The sequence below is a fragment of the Miscanthus floridulus genome, chromosome 2 (genome assembly GCF_019320115.1).
Source record: "Miscanthus floridulus cultivar M001 chromosome 2, ASM1932011v1, whole genome shotgun sequence".
NCBI lineage: Eukaryota > Viridiplantae > Streptophyta > Magnoliopsida > Poales > Poaceae > Miscanthus > Miscanthus floridulus.
In genome coordinates, this window is record NC_089581.1 from 31968553 (window position 1) to 31990891 (window position 22339).

Consider the following 22339-nt stretch of genomic DNA (forward strand, 5'->3'; position numbering starts at 1 on the left):
CTGCGACTGCTAGTGCGAGCTTCCACACCTAGGCTAGCACTGGCAGCTCGCCATGCATGGGGGCCCTGGTGCGCCACTTCTCTCCCATTGCCACCGCCGCTGGTCCTGAAGAAAGCTCGCCACGCACTGAAATCACATGCATGGCAGCGTAGACCATCTGACCGTGTAATAGCAACGTACGGTAGCCACAAGTTCGACTGATAACTCGTGCTGGGTTGGGGTTTGCCTATAAAACGAGGCCCCCGGTGCACCGATAACTGCATCTCAACTCACACTCATCACGCGCCTTCGCTCGAGCACTTCCCTTTCCTGAGCTCATCGTATTTGTTGAGAGCGGCATATACATGGCTCAGGGAATGGGCAGTGCTCGTGGCAGCAGCGGCGCCGCCGTGCTGCCGCTGGTCCTCCTCTGCGTGCTCCTCCACGGCGAGTTCGCCGAGTCGGCAGTGTACACGGTCGGCGACCGCGGCGGGTGGAGCTTCAACACCGCCAACTGGCCCAAGGGCAAGCGCTTCCGCGCCGGCGACGTTCTCGGTCAGTGTGCTACGTACTAGCTAGCTCTTTACACGTCTACGTACTATGAACGGCTGGGTAACCGCTGAAATATATGCACGCGTATACTTCATGCATGCAGTGTTCAAGTACAACCCCAAGGCGCACAACGTGGTGCCCGTGAGCGCGGCGGGGTACAACTCGTGCAGCGCGCCGAGGGGCGTCAGGGCGCTCACCACCGGCAACGACCGCGTCACGCTCAAGCGCGGCGTCAACTACTTCATCTGCAGCTTCCCCGGCCACTGCCAGGCCGGCATGAAGGTCGCCGTCACCGCCGTGTGAGGCCGGACCGGACCGTACCGGTCGGCCGGCTATCTGCTGGCTCTATTATTTTCTTCTCCAAAGTAAAGCGCGTAGCTCGTTGTTGTTCAATAATATCGTGTCGTCGCGTACGTACGCATGTACGACGTGCGCGTTAGTTGTAAGGTGTTGTCGGATTGGCACTATATATAGAGAAGGAGAAGGGACAGAGCAATGTACCGGCGTGTGTGTTGATCTATGCAACCGAATAAGAAGGCATATACAGCTGCGTTGGTTTCAGCTGCATCCTGGCATTCAGTCGATGCGTATGCATCAGTCAGTAGGTGTTTGTTTGGGAGCCCATTTCGGCCCACGCGTTCTCTCGCGCTGAGGAATCCGGCTGTAATGTAAGTGCAGGCGGTTCGGTCGGGCCGGCGGCCCGTCGTTACCTCCCGCAGTTCCGCTTCTGGTTTCCTCAGCTGCAAGAGGAGCAGAGCAGCCCAGCCCACCCTCTTGGCTCTTGGCCTCTTGGGAGTGGGGGGCCCTGCCGAGGCGAAGCATGCCCAAACACGTGAAACACCACCTCTGCGGCTCTGCCCCTGCATGGCTGCATCTTCCCTCGTTTCATCATGACATACAAGAGGCAAGAGCTGAATCTTTGTTCCTTTGCCAGCGCGTTGATCTGAGCGAGTACGAGAAGAGAATCAGAGGACCAGGAAACATTAATTCTGAACGCAGATGTGTGTCCATGGACAATCTATTTAGCCCTTGTTTAGTTTCACCTTAACTTCCAAAAAGTTGCTACAGTACCTATCACATCGAATGTTTGCGGCCCGTGCATGGAGCATTGAATGTAGATGAAAAGAAAAACTAATTGCACAGTTTGGTGGGAAATTGCGAGACGAACATTTTGAACCTAATTAGTCCATGTTTGAACACTATTTACTAAATAAAAACAAACGTGCTACAATAACCCCAAAATCCAAATTCCTACGACCTTTTTTTCCAGCGAGAAGAGGAAGATACAGCACCAGCTCTACAGCAGGGTACCATACCATGGGATGGGCCACTGCCCACTGCTAACCTGCTACTGTACAGGCTACAGCGATGGTCTGCCAAGTGATGCGTGGGATGGCAGCACTGGCAGAGGATTGAATTCCTTGATGTCCTACTCTGCTACTCATAGCAGCCGGCGTAGTAAAAACTTTGCCTGCCAGTTGCCACAGCTGAATTTTGGGCCTTCGCTACCACTGTACTCCTCGGTCGCATGAAAGAATGCAATTCTGAAATAGTATTATATTTTAGTATATTATCTTTGATCAATTATAAATAAAAAATATATAAATATTTATAATATAAAATAAATATCATTAGATTAATTAAGAAATATATTTTTATAATAAATTAATTTAGAGCTATAAATATGAATATTATTTACTTCCTCCGGTTCTTTAAAATAAGTCGTTTTGAACATCGACATGGTCTTTAAGAAACGACTTTGACTATAACTTTTTGCTATAAAATATTTATAAAATATAGTCAATATATACTTTTATGAAACTACATTTCGAAATGAATCTACTTACATCACTTTTATATTTTCAAACTCAAACCAAAAAAAGTTATTTGTAGTCAAAGTTTAAAATGTTTGATTTAAGACAACCTCAAAACGACTTGCTTTAGAGAACCGGAAGGAGTACTAGAAACCTTATCAAACGTGTAGCACTCAAAGACAAGGTCGTACTGATTTCACCGTCATGAAATCGGTGTCTTCCTTGGTCTATGTTCCAACACATAAAGCAGTTGCTAATAAGCATAAATTACACTGCAGACTGATTTCGTTCCTAGCCGAGCACGCTCGCCTCAACCTTGCTAGGCTAGAAATCAAAGCGAAGTCAGCGGTTGGATCGCAAACGAGCTTATCTCGGTGTTTACGCTGGTAAGGTTCTCCTTGCTTATTGCTGTAAAAAAAAGGGTTCTCCTTGCTTATGTGAGAGAGGGAGTTCGCCTCACCTCACCATAGAGAGAGGCGAGCCACACGCCAACAAGATCATGTACGTATGAATGCGGGGTGAGCATTGAAGAAGGCCGAGCCTTCAACCTTCTTCTTGTAGTTCTGTACTTTTCTTCGATAAATGTTTAGTTAATTAGTTCTGTCAATGTTGATTAACGTTGTCCAAGTAGAAAATCTGTTGACTGGCCTGCACTGTGAGACCCTCGTCTGGCCCGTCATGTGATCACGGACTGGCGTCTTATGCAGCATTGAAGCAGCACAGTCTCACGGTGGTCCCTCTCGCTCTGCTCGTCACCTCTGCCGCCGCTCAGCGCAGTATTGATTTCCTCGGACATCGTGCTCCCCGACCCCGAGCAACCATCCAGCAGCACTACACTCTCCTTGCCAGTCGATCGACATTTCACTAGTTCCACACTGCCATTGGCCGGCCCATTGAGCCACCAGCAGGCGCGGGCATTTCACTAGTTCCCCTCCCGGTTAGTGTGGTGAGTGCAGCGAGCCGACGAGTGCGTCCGTGAGGTGAGATACCGAGATGGCTCAGGGAAGAAGCAGTGCAAGCGCGGGGCGAGCCATCGGCGCCACGGCGTTCGCCGTTGCCTGCTGCTGCTGCGTCGTCATCGCCGACGCAGCCACCACCTACTACGTCGGGGACAGCAACGGCTGGTCCTTCAGCAGCCCCAGCTGGCCCAACGGCAAGCACTTCCGCGCCGGAGACACTCTCGGTACGTCTCCAGTAAAACCAGCACATTCTGCAATGCATGCTCAGCTCCCGTGCGCAGTGCTGCATTTGGCCGGCTGCTGGGCGCTGAAAATGGCCAGTCCATGCTTTGTGTGTGTGTGTGTGTGTGGCTGCAGTGTTCAGGTACATCCCCTGGATCCACAACGTGGTGGCCGTGGACGAGGACGGGTACAACGGCTGCACGACGCCGCCAGGGTCGCGGACCTACACGTCCGGCGCCGACAGCATCACGCTCACCAGGGGGGACAACTTCTTCATCTGCACCCGGTTCGGCCACTGCAACCTCGGCATGAAGCTCGTCGTCTATGCCGCGTGAGCGCCGTGGCGGCCATGATCTGTTAAAGCTAGCGACTAGTAGTATTTCGTTTGCCGTTTGCCTGCCTTCCATTAAAATTGGGGAGCCACTCGGGTGGTTTGGTGTGACTCTGTCTGTGTAATGTGTATTGTTGACGGACTGGGACACTGGGTGTGCTTGCTCAGTGCTCGGCTGCTTGCTCTTGAGTGAACTGATTTGTTTGATTTCTGCTATATTCATGTAGCCGTTGTTAATGGGCGCGTGTTTGAACATTTGCTTTCCATGACAAATCGTTTGAGATATGTAGCGGTCGAGGGCGAGCCACTACGTTTGATTTCTCTGCTTTCTTGCAGCTTGTTTATCTGAAAGGGCATTTGTGGTGGATAGCGAGGTTTCGGCTTATGCAGATCCATACTTTTTTGTGCGTGATAAAATCGGCTGCTACCACAAAAATTAAAACCAATTGCGGGTGCACGGACAAACTCGCTTGCATCCCTATTAGTAGGTACACTATTGGATCATTAGTTTTTTTAGGGATTAGGAGTATCGGGTAATTAGTTCATCCATGTAATCAACAGGACGTATAGAAATGCCAGCTGCCGTTACGGTCTTATGACCTCTATTTCGATACACTTGTTCAAAGTCTCCAAGTCTGAACATGGAAATATGGCATAAGACGAACCCGGACCACCCATCCAAGGGACTTTAGGTCCATTTCTATTTGCTAAACAAATCTCTGTACGAAGATCCTCGCGTCGAGTCTGGTTCAACTTGACCAAACTGGCTTCGATGTATCTTTGAAAACTTCATCTATGTGGCTGGATGAACTTGTCCGTCACACTCACAAGATGCTAGTGTCGGCTGCCATTTTGAAATTGGATTTCAGGAAGGCCTTTCAACTCGGTTGGGTGGCAGGTCTAGACAAAATCTTAGAGTCAAAAGTGGATAAATCGAGGTAGTGGATTGGGATTGCACAACTCTATACTCTAGTCAAACTATGATCAAATTGAATGGCGTCCCGAGCAAGTGGATACAATGCAAAAATAAAATTGGACATACCTTTTCTTTATTGTGGCGAGCAGGCTCCAACAGCTTATCTCGAAGGTGGCTTTCGAAGACGACCTCCAAGACCCGCTCATCATCAACGAGCCCGTTCCTGTAAAGTTTTACAGTATGCGGATGGCACGATGGCACACTAATAGTTACTAAGGCCATCTCAAAGAGCGCGAGCAAATGTTGGACATGTTCTCAACAACAATCGCCCTGTTCGTTTGGCTTATAAGACGTACTTTTTCAGTCAACGAATAATATTTTTCTCTCACAACAAATCAGCCGTCAATACTTTCAGTCATGGCTTATCAGCCAAGCGAACATGACAAATAGGGCTCTACATCACACGTTCGTCCCTATGAGCATGTGTCATTCAAAAGATGTTTTCTCTTGTTGTTATCTCCGTATCCTAGGTTTCCACGAGCTGCACCCCGTGACTTTTAGCCCATGGTGTAAATCACTCTATCACGGGATGGCGGCAGAGGCTCCTCAACCGGCTAGAAGCAGCACGTTAAATCCGTCTTGGCAAGCACTACCTCCTATGCCATGCCCTCCATCTCAGTGCCCCGAGGTACTATTGATGCATTGCATTGTAGGTGTCATGCTTTTCTCTAGACAGCAAAGATACCTGCAAGGGACGACAATGAAAGGTGGCCTAGCAAGTGGTTTGCACCAGTGAGGACAAAGGTGCGGGGTAGGCATTTGGCTTAAAAGCTTCAAAATGAGAGCCTCCTTTCAAAAACCTTCATATGGCTTCGCCAACATTCGAGCACCCTTGGCAGTGTTGGTTTCATAACAACTACGATTGACATAAAAATGACCTCGGTGACGGCCATCATAGGCTCATGGCTACACGTCTATGCAGAAGCCGTTCATCTTAAAGAGAGAAATATTTTAGGAAAAACCACTTATATCTCGTTCTTTTTAGCTATGAGCTTGTTTCTCTTTATTCTAGTTCTAATTTCAAGAACTACCAGACTAGTCAAATGGTGTTATGAAGTGATTTTGATTCACAGAGAAACAATTAGAAAAAAACTAGATGTAAAATGTTTTAAAGAAGAATCAATGTTCCTACCAAATGTACCCTTAAGTGATCTGGCTTATGAACATTTGGGTAGATGTATGTGCTCAATACAGCTGTGAATTACTTTTATCGAAAGAGAGGCGAGAGGGAACGTGTTTTTTTTTTACGTGTATAGCTCTGGTCCTTTTGTTGAAAAGGCATGGCTGAAAATAAAGCTGAAAAAAATATTGTTGGTCGCCTGAAATACGACGGGCCGGTAAGACGAGGAACAGCCGATTCATCGCTGATCCCCCGGATACATACCGCCGCCTCCGCTCGAAGACTCGAGCACCTGGTCTGCTCGCCCGGCCCCCTCCCCCGCGCGCGATTGTCTTCGCCGACGACCGTAAGCCGCCTCATCGCCGGGGAGGTCTCTCTGACTCCTCTCTAGCCCAATACACAAAACAGTTTTCTCTCCTAACCCCAGATTCGGTTTTTCCTCCAGGCCGCACAAAGATCCGTGGTGAGGAAAGCACTAGGACGTGCAGTATAATTGTGAATCGCCGGAAAAACATCCGTTGGCGGCGGCATGAATAAGCGGCCCCGCGACGACCACTCCTCCTCCTTCGCCTCCGCGCCCAAGCGCCAGTACGGCGCAGGTACTCCCTCGCCGCCTCGTCCCCCTTCCCCTCTTGCTCACCAGCCGCCCCGGCCGGCGTCGGGGCGAGGCTAGCTGCCGCGGTCGGGTTGGATGGCTAACTAGGGTTTGGGGCTTGGGTGGCAGGCGGAGGGTATGGCGCGCAGCAGGGGTACTCGGAGGAGCGGAGCAGCGCGCGGCGGGTGTCCGACCACTACAGCGCACGGTCCAACCAGACCCTCGAGGAACGCGAGAACAGCCCCATCATCTACCTCAAGAAGCTCAACAACTGAGTGGGTCTCAATTCAGTTTACCACGCCTACCCGGCCATCCCTGGATTCTTGATAAAATGGGGAACCCGTGATGTTTGATACATCCCGCCAGTGACCACGCTGACCGAGTAACTGTTCAATCTGTGTGTTTGGGCAGATCAAGAGTGTTTTAATCCAGCTGTATGCACACCCGGGCGACTGCGTTCTTGATCTTGCTTGCGGGAAGGTTAGTGGCATGTTGCGGTTGCTTTGTATAGTAGAAAGAGCAACGGTTCCTGGGCTTGAAGGTAGCGTTAACCATTAAGCTATGCTTATTTGTTTGTAATAGGGAGGTGATTTGATAAAGTGGGATAAAGCCAAGGTTGGCTACTATGTAGGGGTTGATATTGCTCAAGGCTCGGTTAGTTTCCTGTCACATGAAACATTTATTCTATGTGTACATTTGTACAAGTACACCAGAAGTTGTTATGTATTAGCTGTATATTTAGCTTCGGCATTTTGAATTGTTATCATTGATGCCTTATGAATTCTCAGTATGAACTAATCAATTGAACACTTTATGTTGTAATATCATCTGATGTGCAATATATTTTCTGTTTCTGCATCACTTTTGAGCATGGACATATAATGGCCTTACACTTTCTGACTTTCAGATAAAAGATTGCATGACTCGCTACAATGGTGACACAGATCAACAAAGAAGGAAAAAGTTCAGTTTCCCTGCATGGCTTATTTGTACTGATTGCTATGAGGTAAAGAGATGGAAGCTACTTGATTAGCCATGACTAACTTGATGGTTCGCAAACCCACTAATAGAATGAACATGTCAGGCTGTTTCGAACCATTGTTATTTTCTGTAATTATGTCAGAATGTCAGATCATATGCTAGCATGGCACCTTGCATAGAGCACTCCTGGATTTATTCATGCTCTATTGAAAAGATGATAGTATATTGTTTTATCCTTCATATCACTAAGCAGAATATAGTGCACCTCATAGTTCATTGCATGTGAAAATATCACATGCTTATCAGGGGCGGATCTACTGTAGGTGCATGGGAGTACAGTGCATGTAGACATACCCCTTACCACAAAAAATACCAAGTGTATCTCATAGTAAAGTGCATGTAGACATAACATGTCAAATATGAAGCCTAAGTGCCCAAATGAAAGAAAAACAACCCACCACACATTACTTGTTCAGATGAAAATGAGGAATGAATTGCAAGACTGATCAATTTCTTTTCTTTCTTCCTTAGGCTCGTTTGGATGAATATTTATATGAGGATGCTCCGTTTGATATATGTAGCTGTCAGGTGAGTCGTCTTGCCTTGTACTTCTAGCCCTCGAGCTTTCACTGGTCCACTGCTATTGTTGTGTGGGTCCAACTGTATCCTTCTTGTTAGTGCAGCTTTGTATTTGTTGAACCTTCTCTAAATCTGAATGGTCATGAACGCAGTCATGGTAGACAGTTATCATGTAAAGTTGTAAAAATCTTCCGTAACAAGGTGGTTAAACATTTAGTATCATTGCTTTGCACAAGAAAAGAAATGCAACTCTGATGTTCCTAAAACAAAATGTGACTAGGATGTCGAAAATGCCCTAATGCATCATCAAGTCTTCTAAACTTTTAAGTAGTAGTTACTAAAGAGTAAAGTTGTAAAAATCTTTCCGGATGTCAGAACAAGGGATTCTATTTGTTCATACGTGCTCCATTTTCAATCACTCTCTGTATATTTCAGTTTGCTTTACATTATTCATGGTCAACTGAAGCACGCGCTAGACAAGCCATGGCAAATGTGTCTGCATTACTTCGTCCTGGAGGCATTTTTATTGGGACAATGCCTGATGCCAATGTCATTATCAAAAGGCTTCGAGAATGTATGTTGCTGTAAACAACCATTGTCATCTTACATTGGTTAACTTTGTCACTGTATTTGCTGGAAGCTGTGTGACAAGTATATAAACTCTTCTGCTATGGTCAGCTGAAGGGTTGGAATTTGGAAACAGTGTTTACTGGATTAGCTTTGGCGAGGAGTACGCTGAAAAGGTAAATTTTGGTAAAATATTTATAATATTTTCTCTTTTTTCTAGTATAGTAACTGATCCATTTGTTTGTTTTGATGATGGTGTAGAAATTCCCTGCATCCAGACCCTTTGGTATCAAGTACAAGTTTCACTTAGAGGTAACAGTGGGAATAGTTTTTCGTTAATATAGGCCTCATATTTCTTTTAGTTCAACATGCTTCTAATGATCATTGATCTTGGTACTAATTTCTGAATAGTCTTTTGGACTTAAATATCTATAGCCTAGTTCGGGTATGTACTCAAGTAGTTTCTGTTGTCTCAAATTAGTAGTTCCCCAGATTGGCTTCCCTTGGAGTTTCTTTTAAAGGGCGTACCCAGTGCAGAGAGCTCCCGCTCTGTGCGGGGTCTGGGGAAGGGTGTCAGTGGCAAGCCTTACTCTCGCCTGTGCAATGCGAGGAGACCGTGACTCGAACCCGGGACCTTCCGGTCACATGCGGTAAGACTCTACCGCTTGCACCAGGCCCGCCCTTCTTGGAGTTTCTTTTGTATTTATAAATTCTGAAAGAAAAAAAAAGTGCAGAATGGAATTTTTCTGTGACATGCAGGATGCTGTTGATTGCCCAGAATGGGTTGTTCCATTCCATCTCTTCAAATTATTGGCAGAGGAGGTATTGGGGGTTCTCTTGCTTCAACAGTCTTCTGTGCAGCCTATACCTCAACAACGCTTGTTACATATTGTCCAATGTTTTGCAGTATGATCTCGAGCTGGTTCTGATGAAGAACTTCCATGAATTTGTACACGAGTACTTGCAAAAACCAGAGTTTACCGAGCTGATGCGGAAGCTGGGTGCCCTTGGTGATGGAAGGCAGGACCAAAGTAATGTCCCTGCCAACCTTATAGATAGATTTTCTACCCCTGAATGCAGCTTACCCCCACCTCAAATCTATAACACGTAAAATGCAGGTACACTGTCGCAAGATGAGTGGGAGGTTTCCTACCTCTATCTCGCATTTGTCCTGCGGAAGGTATTGCGCAAGCAGCGCAACTCACGTGTTTTTTATTCTGTTAGCATCAGAACTGCATGCCAGTTTTTTTTTGCTAACACGTTCTACATTCACAGCGAGGGCAACCGCCTACCCAACGAAGAGCCAACAACGCAGAGGGAAGATGTTCCTCACTGAGGGTGACATCGAAGTTCTCGGGATATAAGCATGAGTGTACCCTAGGAGATTTCGCCCTAGCAGAGCTTGCTAACAGCTTCCCGATTATATGCTCCACAAGACCACAGTCCGCATAGCATGAAAGAAAGTTGTAACATTAGTGGCTCACCTGTCATTTGTTTCTCCAATCTGTATCTTCTGTATAGCTTCACATGTACTTTCTGAACTTCTTTTTGTATTGACAATGTCAATATTTAAGGATCAGTAGACTGGCATCACGCATGACGTATGTAGCTAATCTCTAACGTTGACTAGCAATTCGTCAAGTCTTCTATCTTTTTCTTCAAGAAAAACGATTCTTTTCTGCGAGTCTCTAGTTCCTGGCAGCGGAATAGAGTAAAGCGGCCCTGCTGGGTCAAAGCTTTCTTGGGCCGGAGGGCAAGTTTAGATTCTAGAACCGCCCCTATAAAATGTGTCTATCCACTATGAGCAAGTCTTCAGACCATAGCCTGCAGCCGCCCTCCATCCTCGTTCCCGATCTCCATTTCCAATAGAAGAGGGAGAAACCGAGGCGGCAGACATGGCGGTGTCGATCGAGCTCACCAAGGAGTACGGCTACGTCGTGCTCGTGCTGGTGGCCTATGCCTTCCTCAACTTCTGGATGAGCTTCCAGGTCGGCAAGGCCCGCAAGAAGTAAGCCCTCCGAAATCTGAATCGCTTGTCGCCATTGCTGCTTTTGTTCGCCTCCGCCCATTTCGTCAATGGATATTTGATGGTTTCCGCGGTGTTTCTTCTCTAGGTACAAGGTGTTCTACCCCACCATGTACGCCATCGAGTCGGAGAACAAGGACGCCAAGCTCTTCAACTGCGTGCAGGTGCGCCCAAGATTCTGCCATCCTCTCCCCGTGTGATTAATTGCTCGTGACTTGTGAGGGGATGATTTATTGGGAGGGAGGGAGAGGACGAGTGTCATCTAAATTCCTGCTGGTTCTTGTGTTGTTTTGAGTGCAGAGGGGGCACCAGAACTCTCTGGAGATGATGCCCACGTTCTTCGTCATGCTGCTGCTGGGCGGCCTGCAGCACCCGATCATCGCCGCCGGGCTGGGCGTCCTCTACGTCGTCGCGAGGTTCTTCTACTTCAAGGGATACGCCACCGGCATTCCGGACAACCGTCTCAAGATTGGGTAAGTTTGCTTCCGTAGTGTGGCTTGCGTCAGATGCAGAAGATGCTGATAAAATGATGAAATCTCCACGCACTTGCAGCAAAACATAAATCATATAAGGGAGAATTAACAGAGTTTAACTTGATTTCTATGTTTCCGTTTGTTATGAAATATTTATCACTCTCCAACTCTCCATGAAAATGTAGAGAGTGGTAGTCGTACACTCGTACAAGTGATCCCCACCAATTTGTAATAAATTCTCCACATCTTTAAAAGCGAGCCACGTTATCACAGATTTTTTTAATCTGCTTTATTTATGTGGTTCGAAGCTTCTGCTATATTCTATGGTTTCCTGAGTGCTGGTAGTGGGTAGGCCGTAGGTAGCCAGTGCTCGGTTCGGCAACAGTAGTCAAGGATAGCGTAACCCCATTAAGGTTTATGTAGTGCATTTGTTGGTGCTGTGGTGCATTTCTAAGGGATGAAGCCGATTATTTTACTTTATCTAAAAAAAAATGTAGGTGTCAAGTGACTGTTGAAATGGTGCATGCTTTTTAGAAATTTGAAATGAGCGTTTGTGCTGAATTTCTGCACCATGGCGACCTTTTTTTTTCCTGAGGCCCTAGCTGCTTGTCTGGTCAAACTGTCCAGCTTCTCAATGTTCACACAAGTCATTGCTGTGGACTGAGACTTTGGCCGGTTACACCGGTAGGTGAATTGCAATTCACATGTTTGGATCACAGCTGATTTGCTATGGTTTCAGTCAACTGCTGTTCAGTATGGTTGGTAGGAATGGCAAATTTTTTTTAAATTTTTTTTAGGAAACTGGAGGGGTTTGCACCCCTACAGAAATTTATTGAAATAGTGCATAAAAAAGTTTACAGAGATTAATACTAGTAGGGGTTTGTTCTGATCCTAACCACTTTTGATTTAGAATAATTATTGCACACTTGCACTTTTGATTTAGAATAGCCTTAAGTGTTTGTTGAATTTATTGCGCACTTGCACTTCCAAGTTGTTCACTTTGCTTTTGTGCTCGTATCAGTATTCTTAGGATCATTTGATTCTTTGTAGCTACGCCATCAGCTACCTTCCGCACAACTTTGTCCAAATTTTTTAGTGTTCAAATAATTAAGGAAAAAGTCTACTTAACCCCCCACCTTTCATACTTGGTCTACTTCACCACCTCAACTATGAAACCGTCTGTTTTACTCCTGAACTTTCTAAAACCGTCTATTTTACCCCCTGGGCGGTTTTCAGCTGCGGGTTGCTACAGTAACAGCGGGTCTGCTACAGCAGCGATGGATTTGCTACAGTGACGGTGTTTTTGAATTTTCTTTTTTTTATTTATTTTCGGTGAATTTTTGAAAAATCATAGTAAATCATAGAAAAATCATAAAATAAAAAATCTAATTTTATTGGACTCCACATGAGTAGATCTACACAGTGAATATATAATACGGTATGCTTTAGTACATTTTTTTTGTAGCTTTAGATTAATTGGAAAATCCAATTTTGTTTGTAATTAATTAGAATTTATCTATAACTAAGTTATACATAGTCCAATGAATACGAAATTTTTACTATAGTTCAAGCATACAATAATTAGCGTACCATAAAAATTTCACCACAATTGGACCATAAAAGCTGCAGCTATGAATTATTCCAATTAATTACAGACAAAATTAGATTTTCCAATTAATCTAATGCTACAGTAAAAATTTGTACTAAAGCATTCCGTATTATATATTCACTATGTAGATCTACTCATGTGGAGTCCAATAAAATTAGATTTTTTATTTTATGATTTACTGTGTTTTTTCAAAGATTCACCGAAAATAAAATAAAAAAATTCAAACCCGATGTTACTGCAGCAAACCCGCTGTTACTGTAGCAAAACCGCTGTCAAAAAACCGCCCGTGGGGTAAAATAGATGGTTTTGGAAAATTCAGGGGGGTAAAACAGACGGTTTCATAGTTGGGGGGTGAAGTAGACCATGTATGAAAGGTGGGGGGTTAAGTAGACTTTTTCCAAATAATTAACTACCATTAGCATAGACCTTGGTTAGCAGGTCTGGTTTGTTCACACTGGTCTATGTTATGGTAGTCCCTTGCACTGGAGTATTAATTTCATCATTTGTAGCTAACATACCGCTTACTTTCTGCCTAGTGTCAAAGACCTTGATTGTTAAGTTTTGCTCACAATTTTCTGTGGGGTCAGCCGTGGTTAGGCATTGCAAAAATAATTAACTACCATTAGCATAGACCTTGGTTGGCATGTCTGGTTTGTTCACACAGGTCTATGTTATGGTAGTCCCTTGATCTGGAGTATTAATTTCATCATTTGTAGCTAACACACCGCTTACTTTCTGCCCAGTGTCAAAGACCTTGATTGTTAAGTTTTGCTCACAATTTTCTGTGGAGTCGCCATGGTTAGGCATTGCAAATTCTAATTCCACCTGGCTGCCTTTATTAGCGACTATCACGACGCCCTCTGATATGGACAGCATGAAGGATCACTTGAACGAGATTATCTGAAGTTATAGCAAATGACATCTGTTAGATCAAAGCTCACATTGTTGCTAGTAATTCATGCCATCTATTATTAGTAGTGGTTACAAGTTCTTACTTGATTGAGCTGCTTGCTGTGCGTGCTGCAGGAGGCTCAACTTCTTGGCGGTGTTTGGGCTGATCATCTGCACGGCATCTTTCGGCATCAACTTGGTCGTCAGGGAGACACTCTAAACTTCAGGTTTACGTGTGAGCTGCAGACTGGATTAATGGGACAAGTTACTTGAGGCCTGAGCAACTTTGTGTGACATGAGCCAGTTGGGTTTGCATAGTTGTATGCTCGTTTCTTTCTCTGTGTGTGTGTGTGTGTGTGTGTGTGTTGATTAGCAAAGTAGTTTCACTTTTGACTGTGCCTGAATAAGAGGAGACAGATGGCTTGAAGCATGAATCTTGCAGTTCTGGCTGCTTGTCACTCTCTGGTTTCGTTGTAGATGAGATGGTTGTTGATGGTTTGTGTTTGAGGCATGATCCTTAACTTTTACCAATCTAAAACCCGCGTGCATCAGCATCAGCCGTTTTTCGAGCCAGCGAAAACAGCCTATGTTTATCCACTGTATGCGAGGTATTGGCTGGTAACAGTTCTGCATTGACTGCACAGCAACCCTAATCGGCTGGTAACAGTTCTTGGACTTCTTTAGATAAAAAGACTAGGGGAGGAACCACCGGATATGCGAAGAAGAATTTTGGAGAAAACGCCCTCAGGAGCCAAGGCCCCAGCCCGGTCGCGCCTCGGTCCAAAAAAGCACTTATCGCTTTCTAAAATTCAAGATTAAATCTATAAAAAAATATTGGACCTAGGCTGTTGATTGCAGCGCGTCAGCTATCCTACATTATTTTACTCGTAGGCTATCCTTACAATATTATTCTCACAACAGATGTACTTCCAAAATAAATGTCGCTATCACAATACTTCCAAGTAAATGTCGCTATGGTATTCATGTCAGTTAAACTTTCATAAATTTAACTAAGTTTATAGAAAATATTAACAACATTTGTATCTCTAAATAAATTTACTAAAAATAGCTTCAACGATCCATCTAATGATATCATGTACTATAAATATTAATATTTTCTTATACATATTTGGTCAAAGTTAAAAGTGTTTGACTTCTCGATAAGCGAAAATGACACTTCTTTTTAGATGAAAGAAGTAGCAACACTGCATTAAAGTAGAGTTGAACAGGCCCACTAACATTTTTTATATTAACTCGGTCCTATAGAGGAGTCATTCTAATTTTATTTAAACAATCTTAGGTTTGATTAAATTTATATGAAAAATATTAATATTTAAGATACTAAATAAATATCATTAAAAATTCTATAAAATATATCAACATTTTATATTTATTGTATTCGGTGTCATAAACATTGATATCCCTTGATTAAAAGCTAATCTCATATATAGTTGTCACCTGAGGCTATTTATATTACGAGCTATGTGCTAAAAATTAAAATAATTAAAATTTTTGTTTTAGTAATTAATTATCTTGTAGTACCGTGGAAGGCGCCCTTATATTATATACACCTAAATTCTGAGCTCTGATATCAGCCTGGTGCCCTGGTGCATACTTGTTTTGTGAATTCCTATGTTCACGATGTATTCCTAAACGCGACTTGAGGAGGAACCCATGAGAACATTACCAACGATTTCCAAACAAACGACATCGACTTCTCTATGCCCATGGTCTCTTAGAACAGAACAAAATTTAGTGTACCACGCCAATACGTTCAATGACGAAATGGTCTCTGAACTAACTTCGTATGGCGCTCTGAATAGTCTAGGTAGAGTGGTTGACAAACATAACGCATTACGATGTAGAAACCACGAAGTTTATTACTGTAATTCCTGTCGTTGACTTTGACTCTACCAAATTTCACCTCTACCCAGCAACTTCTCGGAGTCAAAATCTCTTGTTCAAGGGGGGAAAACGATCTCCATTTGCAGGGAAAGAAAGAAAGAAAGATAGAAAGATAGCAGGAGAAGCAGAACAGACGCAGGAAGTACCATGGCGGCGTCGATCGAGCTGACCAAGGAGTACGGCTACGTGGTGCTGGTGCTCGTGGCGTACGCCGTGCTCAACTTCTGGATGAGCTTCCAGGTGGGCAAAGCCCGCAGGAAGTACAAGGTGTTCTACCCAACCATGTACGCCGTCGAGTCGGAGAACAAGGACGCCAAGCTCTTCAACTGCGTTCAGGTTAGTTCGTGCGCCCAAAATTCCGCTGTCCAGTCCTCATCGAATTTCCAATCTATTTTCCTGTGTGCTTGACTGCTTGTGAGAGCAGAGAGGGCACCAGAACTCGCTGGAGGTGATGCCGCTCTTCTTCGTCATGCTGCTGCTGGGCGGCCTGCAGCACCCGGTCGTCGCCGCCGGGCTCGGGGCCCTCTACACGGTCGCGAGGTTCTTCTACTTCACGGGATACTCTACTGGCGTCCCGGCTAACCGGATGAAGATTGGGTGCGTATTCTTAGTAAAAGCTCGCCGTAATCCGTGAGATAGCATTGCTATGGTTTTCCATAAAGCCATAACGTTGGTGGTGCACACTGCAGGAGGCTGAGCATTCTGGCGGGGCTTGGGCTGATCATCTGCACGGCATCGTTCGGCATCAACCTGGTCGTCAGGGAGATGCTCTGAATTCTCAAGCTTCAAGTGACTCGTGATCTTTGTAGGCTGGAATCTGGAGTAGTACAAGGGGGATTGAAGCATGTGGATTATACAGTTCCTGTTCCTAGTTTTCTTCTCTTATAGAATAAAGTTCTTTCTTGCTTTCGCTGTGAAGGATTGTACCACTAATGTTCTTTTCTTCAGTACCAGTGTTAAAAGAAAGTGATGCCTGTCTTCATCTGGTCTGACAGAAAACACTTGATCCTAATTCCTAGTTGCTCTAACCATCTGCAACAGTTCTATTTTTTCTCTAATAACTGGTAAAAGAGTGTAACATTTTTTGTGCATAGCTGATGCTATAGAATCCGTGAATATTTCAACTATGTAGAGCAAAACAAGTTCAACATGATCATATAACTCAGACATACAGAAGTGACAACAAAGAAATCCTTGTAAAAAACCAGTTGTATCAATGTGGTTTCCCTAATAATCTGTATAGTTACACTACAGATCGAACATGCTTGTGTCCCTCGTCTGCACCACGGCAGAGTGAGCAACGCTGTCAAAATTCTTTCTAGATTACAATTGTCATCGTTCTGAGAAAGATATATCCAATTACGGTAATGGCCTGAATAATGAAACTATGGTTGCTCAACCAAGTAGTATGCAACCGTGAAATATGTTACAGAACGGAGTCATCAAAGCTCCAAGTTCGGGTATTATTACTGGTTACGGGCAGCCGTGAACCTCCTCTGAGAAGGTGTTGCCCTTCTGCTCACAACATGCTTGCGCACACCTTCGTACGGCAAGACTTCGTCATCCTCATCTTCCTTGGTGCTTCTACGCTTGGCAGTAACGAGACCATCCTCCAGATCGTCGAAGCTTCTGCTCTTGGCAGTGGTTCTTCTCTGGTCCGGTTTCAACCTCATGCTTGCCCCACGCTTGTGGAATCCTTCATAGGGAGAGACATTGTCATCATCATCACTCTTCTGATCAATATAGTCAAATCTTCTACTCTTGCCAGCCCCTCTCGTTTTTCTCAATCCCAGCTGACTATCCTGGGTATCATCCTCAGGGCAGTCCCGATTGCACTTCTTGCAGAAAATGTTGCGTCGGAAGTTAACAAAGTCACATCTGTAAAGGGAGGCAATGTCTGATTAGCATGCAAAAAGTTGAGAAAGTGACGAGAGAAGATTAAACTGCCACATACGAGGGGCACTCCCACTCTCCAGGATTGAGTTGCCTCTTTGGGCGAGGTTCTTCACATTTAAAACAAATCTTGTTGCGAGAGAAGTTCATAAACTTACACCTAGGAGGCACAGACAGGGTGATGCAAATCAAATGGTGCTGGAAAAGGAAAAAAGGTATAATGTAATGTGAAAGTTACTGCATGCAGATCCAATCGCCCATTTTCATTTCAGGCATGGCTGCTTCTATCTTCTTTGGTCCATCTGCTTTGCATTCACGACAGCGATCATTGCGAGCAAAATTTAAGAAGTTACAGCTGCCAAAGATGAAGGGAGTTTAAGAACATAATGCTATCAACAGTTGTTCCAAAGAATATATAATGAACAAATGAAAAGAGAAACAATGAAGTGAACATGACAATAGCCCACAAAATGGCACAACCATTTGTACTGTATCTTTGATTAACAGTTAATAAAACTTTTTTTTCCTTCAAATATGGATCATCACATCACAGTATTCCTGCAGTCATAATTTTTAAATGTGAACTGATGGTATGATAGTATTAAGAAAAACTATGTAGAATGATCATACAAAAAAGTATCATAAAGATTGGTTTTGAAGATACCTGTCATCATGTACAATGAGGATTTACACATCAAGATATCGCACACGGATTTTAAGTTGACTTGAAACAGTTTTGGTTATGTACTTCACCTTCTAAAATATTTGCATCATCTATGGACAATAGGAGGTCGAAAATTCTCTCAATACTAGACATGGTTAGCAAACATACTTCCAACATGGATGAAATTTCCAAAACTTGGTTCAAACCTCTAAACATATACTGTTACCTTACAAGAAAATATAAATTGGTGAAAGTGCTGTTCAGCAAAATATCTAAGAATGCTATGCCAGAATGCTTCAGGATTGAAATTATATAAGATGACATAGAAACAGCTTATGTCGTTAATGAAAAAGTCCAATGCGTCAATATGTTAGTGTGCATTTCAGCTGTGCAAAATCCGACACAAAAGGTATGCTCTCCTTTTTTTTCGAAACCAAGAGGAATGCATATAGGAACCAACAGAAAAGTTCGATGAGAATGCTAAAAAACCTGGGTGTCCTGCACCGCTTTAGAATCAATCTTAATTGAATTGGCCACAGCCATTAAAAAGGTCAACACTTCCTTATGGAGTTATGGGTATCAACAATCCAAAGCATTGCGAGTGATGAAGTAATGAATAAGCATATAAACCAGTCAAACCACTTCCATGGAAGATGAAACTAATACTTTTAATGCATCTTGGAGGAATCCCAATGGAAATTAGTAGTCAATGACCAATGTAAGAAATGATGGCTATAAAGATGGCCTTCTGAAGAATGTTGTGGTGAAGTAAAATGCCATGATCTTCTAACTGTTGCAAACACATAGTGTACAATAACAGCTCAACAGCGTATTTAAATCCATGCAGAAATAACTCGTGCCCATGGTCGCTAGCTTTTACTTTCTATAGGTAGAGAGAAATCATAAACAACATTATAAAAATAAACCCACATTCCTCCCCTCCCATGAATGTCTCATAAGATTCACTTGCATAACATAAAGAACTTACTTAGTGCACAACCAGTCACCCTTCTTCATTTCAACTGCAGTTGTTTCTCTCCCCTTCCCATCTGAGCCCTGAGCCTTCCTAGAAGCTTGTAATGCAGGTTTCGGAAGAGATGTATCGATTTTTGTGTCGCTAAGTTCAATAAGCCGTGAGAGAAGCCTTTTTGCAGATTCTTGCACACTTTCGATAACTGAGTTTTCTCCTGACAGGTTTTTATCCATTGCATAACTTAGCAGTATGCGAACAACATCAACAGTCTTAACTTCAGCCTCGTCCTTTGGAGCGACAAAAGCTTTATCACAAGATGCCTTAAATTTGCAAATGCCACATGCCTGGTATTAGGGCACAATACAATGATATTGTTATTGTGTAGTTAAATTTAAAACTAAAGTGGGAAATCTATTATATATTTAGAAATGACAGGTAAGCTTACATCTTCTTCTTTGACCTCCACAAACTGTCTCAACCTTTTTGCAGAATTGACGGGCTTCCGATTTTTATTAGGACAGCCAGATGTGACAATAGCTTGAATATCCTGCTTGGGAAGCGAGCTGCAGCGTTGAAGCACTCAAATAAAAATCCAGTTTAGCCAGAAGATATACAATGCTTGCTGCCAGGTCATGGGTGTGAAAACCCAGTTCATGACATAAGCAGTGAAGACAACCATGACCCAAATGTTGACATTTCAAATAATGTTACAGTTTATATGCACAATATTTAGTTCCATGTCAATCAGAAGTTGGCAGTTATGAAGAGGGGTGGGGTGGGGGCATAATTCAAGACTAACATAGTCAGTGAGCGTTCTACCAAATATCCTCATATGCACAGCAGAAATTTAGTAGATATTCTTCAGTCGACTAAGTAAAAAATGCAGGAAGTGTTGATATAATGGAAGGCATGCAAGTGGAGAATTATTGGCTATCACTCTTTGGATCCTGTTTCATGAGCACACAAAAGGCCCAATTAGCAATTTGCGGCTGCATCTCCACTAAATCAGTGGCATGATGATTTGTGCAGCATAAAACTGAATTCCGACATCCGTGTATCCTAGTTATTACATAAAGTACGAGACCGAGAAATTTGATTCCTGCATAGAAGGAAAGAGCAAAAGAGTCGCAAGGTTTCTTGCACCTGAGGAGATCGTAGCGATCGCGCGCAAATTTGAGGCAAGCATTCTTCACCCTGTTCTCGTCGCTGAAAGGATAAATGTCTTCCGAGGCCACCGCGCTATCCGCCGCGGCCGCCACCGTGTTACCGGAAGCAGCCGCTGCTGCGTTCTCAGATGCAGCTGCAACCGCAGCATCCCCATCTCCGGCGGTTCCCTCGCCAGAACTCACGCCGGAGGAGGGCCGGCCTTGCTCGAAGTACCCCTTGGCCCGCAGCTTATCGAGGAAGTCGGCCCACTCCGGCCACGGGTGGCCGGCGGATACAGCCGCCTCGGCAGGGTCGGCGGCGAGATCGACAACCGCGGGGACCGCGGAGCAGAAGCGGAGGGAGTGGAGCGGACCCGGGTGGCAGCGGGAGGCGGTGGGGAGTAGGGAGCTGGAAGCGAGGCGGCAGGAGCGGAGGAAATAGGAGCTCAGAGTGAGCTTTAGGAGGCTGGAGGAGGAGGCAGCCATGGCGGACGAGTAGCGGCGGCCGTGAAGATCAGCTGATCAGGCGAACATGTGGGATTGGGGAATGGATGGAGAGGATTAGGGTTTAAGAGGTTTTGAGACTAAATGGCTTACTGGTCGTTACTAACCCTTTTGTCAATGTCAATCAACGAAAAAACAGTGTCAAAGATACTGCCTCGTCCAAAAAAAAAGATACCCCCTGCATTCTATATTTTTTTCGATGAAATCCCTTCATTCTATGTTATAAAAATATTTTGATTTTTAGGTATATTTTTATTATATATTAGATATAGTGTATGTCTATATAGTGTATATCACGGTACATATATTAAATATAATGTATGCATAAAAATCAAAACATCTTATAATATAAAAACGGAGGGAGTACAATTCTAGTATTGGATCTATAAGGTAAATGAAGAACCTATCTAGTTGATTATAATAATCAACTAAAATAATCTAATTATTATCCAAATAGATTAGATTATAAGTATATCAATATAATCAAAACACTATCGCCATGTTCGGCTTACCCTATATTCAGCTTGTTCGGTTTGTTTTTTTATCTGAAACAGTGTTTTTCTCTCACAACAATTCAGCCAGAACAGTGTTTTTCAGCCAGTTTCAGTCAAGTTTCAGACCAGCGAACGGGACCATAATATTATAATTGTAACACCCTCGGTGTTACACAGTGAATCACTTGCTAAAACATGTCATGAGTATCATACTTAAGTGATATTGCATATGGTGCGATGGATAGGTAAAGCATTGTAACTTAAATGAGTCGTAAAAACGTAAAACCAAAAAGTAATTCACGATTTATAAAGTTAGCAAGTACAGATGCTAACTAATTTTTATTGAACAAAAACGCTATAAAACATATATATGGCACCTTAATAAAGTTTGAAGTACACATTTTGTAGAAGATAGTGCAACTTTTGTTTTAAAAAGATAATAACGCTAGCTAACATTTCTAATAGCTTAGAAATCGAATTTGAAGCAAATCCAACTCAAGACTTAGTCAATTTCTTAAGTCTGAAAACAGATTTACAAAACTATGTTTGGTAATTTATTCTATAAAAATGAGTTTAGGAGTGGTGTCGTTCTTTAGCTCTTGTTGATAGCCTAAGGTGCACTCTTTCGAGTAGCGAAGGTGGTCTGGGGATTGGATCAACTATGTAGTTGTTTCGAACACTTTAAAATCCGTGCATAGCGTGTTCTCGGGCTATTTTTCTCGGCTGGACGCGATCACCATGCCGAGCGGCCTCGACGCCGCGGCGCTCGGTGCGCGCAAGCGCGCGTGTGGCCGCGCTCTGGCCGCATCACTGGCCGCCTCGGGCGGCCGCCGCGCGGAGCCATGGCTGCCCGACTCGCCACGTCACGCTGCCGTTGCCGCGCGTTGCTGCTGCCCTCCGTGCCGTGCCACGACAACGCCGCCGCCGTCGCATCGCTACGCTGCGCCACTGGCCCGCCTGGACGCTGCACGCATGAGGCCAAACCGCCGTCGCTATGCCATTTATGGCACTACGGCGCGTGGGCCACGTCGACCTCGAGCGCATGTCGTCGGCTAGTGCCGGCCATGGTCGCTCCGGTCGCGTCAAC

At 44.2% G+C, this 22339-nt stretch overlaps 5 protein-coding genes and 1 pseudogene across 5 annotated transcripts; 5 read left to right on the forward strand and 1 right to left on the reverse strand.

The window, feature by feature from the left end:
• Nucleotides 1-285: 285 nt before the first annotated feature.
• Nucleotides 286-1086, forward strand: LOC136538358 (basic blue protein-like). Its single transcript, XM_066530332.1, has 2 exons — nt 286-534; nt 635-1086. Exons 1-2 carry the CDS (start codon nt 345-347, stop codon nt 832-834), a joined length of 390 nt encoding a protein of 129 aa, XP_066386429.1. The 5' UTR covers nt 286-344; the 3' UTR covers nt 835-1086.
• Nucleotides 1087-3227: 2141 nt separating this feature from the next.
• On the forward strand, nt 3228-4064 carry LOC136538359 (basic blue protein-like). The gene is made up of 2 exons (XM_066530333.1): nt 3228-3528; nt 3662-4064. The coding sequence occupies exons 1-2, from the start codon at nt 3339-3341 to the stop codon at nt 3859-3861; spliced, it is 390 nt and encodes a 129-aa protein (XP_066386430.1). The 5' UTR covers nt 3228-3338; the 3' UTR covers nt 3862-4064.
• Nucleotides 4065-6170: 2106 nt separating this feature from the next.
• LOC136521097 (mRNA cap guanine-N7 methyltransferase 1-like) lies at nt 6171-10286 on the forward strand (annotated as a pseudogene).
• Nucleotides 10287-10418: 132 nt separating this feature from the next.
• Nucleotides 10419-14108, forward strand: LOC136521103 (uncharacterized). Its single transcript, XM_066514821.1, has 4 exons — nt 10419-10683; nt 10790-10865; nt 11002-11174; nt 13810-14108. The coding sequence occupies exons 1-4, from the start codon at nt 10571-10573 to the stop codon at nt 13892-13894; spliced, it is 447 nt and encodes a 148-aa protein (XP_066370918.1). The 5' UTR covers nt 10419-10570; the 3' UTR covers nt 13895-14108.
• Nucleotides 14109-15610: 1502 nt separating this feature from the next.
• On the forward strand, nt 15611-16648 carry LOC136538360 (uncharacterized). The gene is made up of 3 exons (XM_066530334.1): nt 15611-15915; nt 16004-16176; nt 16269-16648. The coding sequence occupies exons 1-3, from the start codon at nt 15727-15729 to the stop codon at nt 16351-16353; spliced, it is 447 nt and encodes a 148-aa protein (XP_066386431.1). The 5' UTR covers nt 15611-15726; the 3' UTR covers nt 16354-16648.
• A 283-nt stretch (nt 16649-16931) lies between these two features.
• LOC136538361 (zinc finger protein VAR3, chloroplastic-like) lies at nt 16932-20816 on the reverse strand. The gene is made up of 6 exons (XM_066530335.1): nt 20253-20816; nt 19555-19672; nt 19125-19453; nt 17711-17827; nt 17534-17632; nt 16932-17457 (listed from the first exon to the last, which is right to left on the reverse strand). Exons 1-6 carry the CDS (start codon nt 20738-20740, stop codon nt 17046-17048), a joined length of 1563 nt encoding a protein of 520 aa, XP_066386432.1. The 5' UTR covers nt 20741-20816; the 3' UTR covers nt 16932-17045.
• Nucleotides 20817-22339: the final 1523 nt, after the last annotated feature.

Excerpts from the sequence above, each read along its gene's own strand:
- LOC136538358 (XM_066530332.1), top strand. The coding sequence starts at position 345 with ATGGCTCAGGGAATGGGCAGTGCTCGTGGCAGCAGCGGCGCCGCCGTG. Across the intron at positions 535-634 it reads CCGCGCCGGCGACGTTCTCG|TGTTCAAGTACAACCCCAAG; the intron begins GTCAGTGTGCTA and ends TCATGCATGCAG.
- LOC136538360 (XM_066530334.1), top strand. The coding sequence starts at position 15,727 with ATGGCGGCGTCGATCGAGCTGACCAAGGAGTACGGCTACGTGGTGCTG. Across the intron at positions 15,916-16,003 it reads AGCTCTTCAACTGCGTTCAG|AGAGGGCACCAGAACTCGCT; the intron begins GTTAGTTCGTGC and ends TTGTGAGAGCAG. Across the intron at positions 16,177-16,268 it reads GCTAACCGGATGAAGATTGG|GAGGCTGAGCATTCTGGCGG; the intron begins GTGCGTATTCTT and ends TGCACACTGCAG.
- LOC136538361 (XM_066530335.1), bottom strand. The coding sequence starts at position 20,740 with ATGGCTGCCTCCTCCTCCAGCCTCCTAAAGCTCACTCTGAGCTCCTAT. Across the intron at positions 19,454-19,554 it reads TGGAGGTCAAAGAAGAAGAT|GCATGTGGCATTTGCAAATT; the intron begins GTAAGCTTACCT and ends CCCTAATACCAG. Across the intron at positions 17,458-17,533 it reads GGAGAGTGGGAGTGCCCCTC|ATGTGACTTTGTTAACTTCC; the intron begins GTATGTGGCAGT and ends CTCCCTTTACAG.
- LOC136521103 (XM_066514821.1), top strand. The coding sequence starts at position 10,571 with ATGGCGGTGTCGATCGAGCTCACCAAGGAGTACGGCTACGTCGTGCTC. Across the intron at positions 10,684-10,789 it reads GTCGGCAAGGCCCGCAAGAA|GTACAAGGTGTTCTACCCCA; the intron begins GTAAGCCCTCCG and ends TTTCTTCTCTAG. Across the intron at positions 11,175-13,809 it reads GACAACCGTCTCAAGATTGG|GAGGCTCAACTTCTTGGCGG; the intron begins GTAAGTTTGCTT and ends TGCGTGCTGCAG.
- LOC136538359 (XM_066530333.1), top strand. The coding sequence starts at position 3,339 with ATGGCTCAGGGAAGAAGCAGTGCAAGCGCGGGGCGAGCCATCGGCGCC. Across the intron at positions 3,529-3,661 it reads CCGCGCCGGAGACACTCTCG|TGTTCAGGTACATCCCCTGG; the intron begins GTACGTCTCCAG and ends GTGTGGCTGCAG.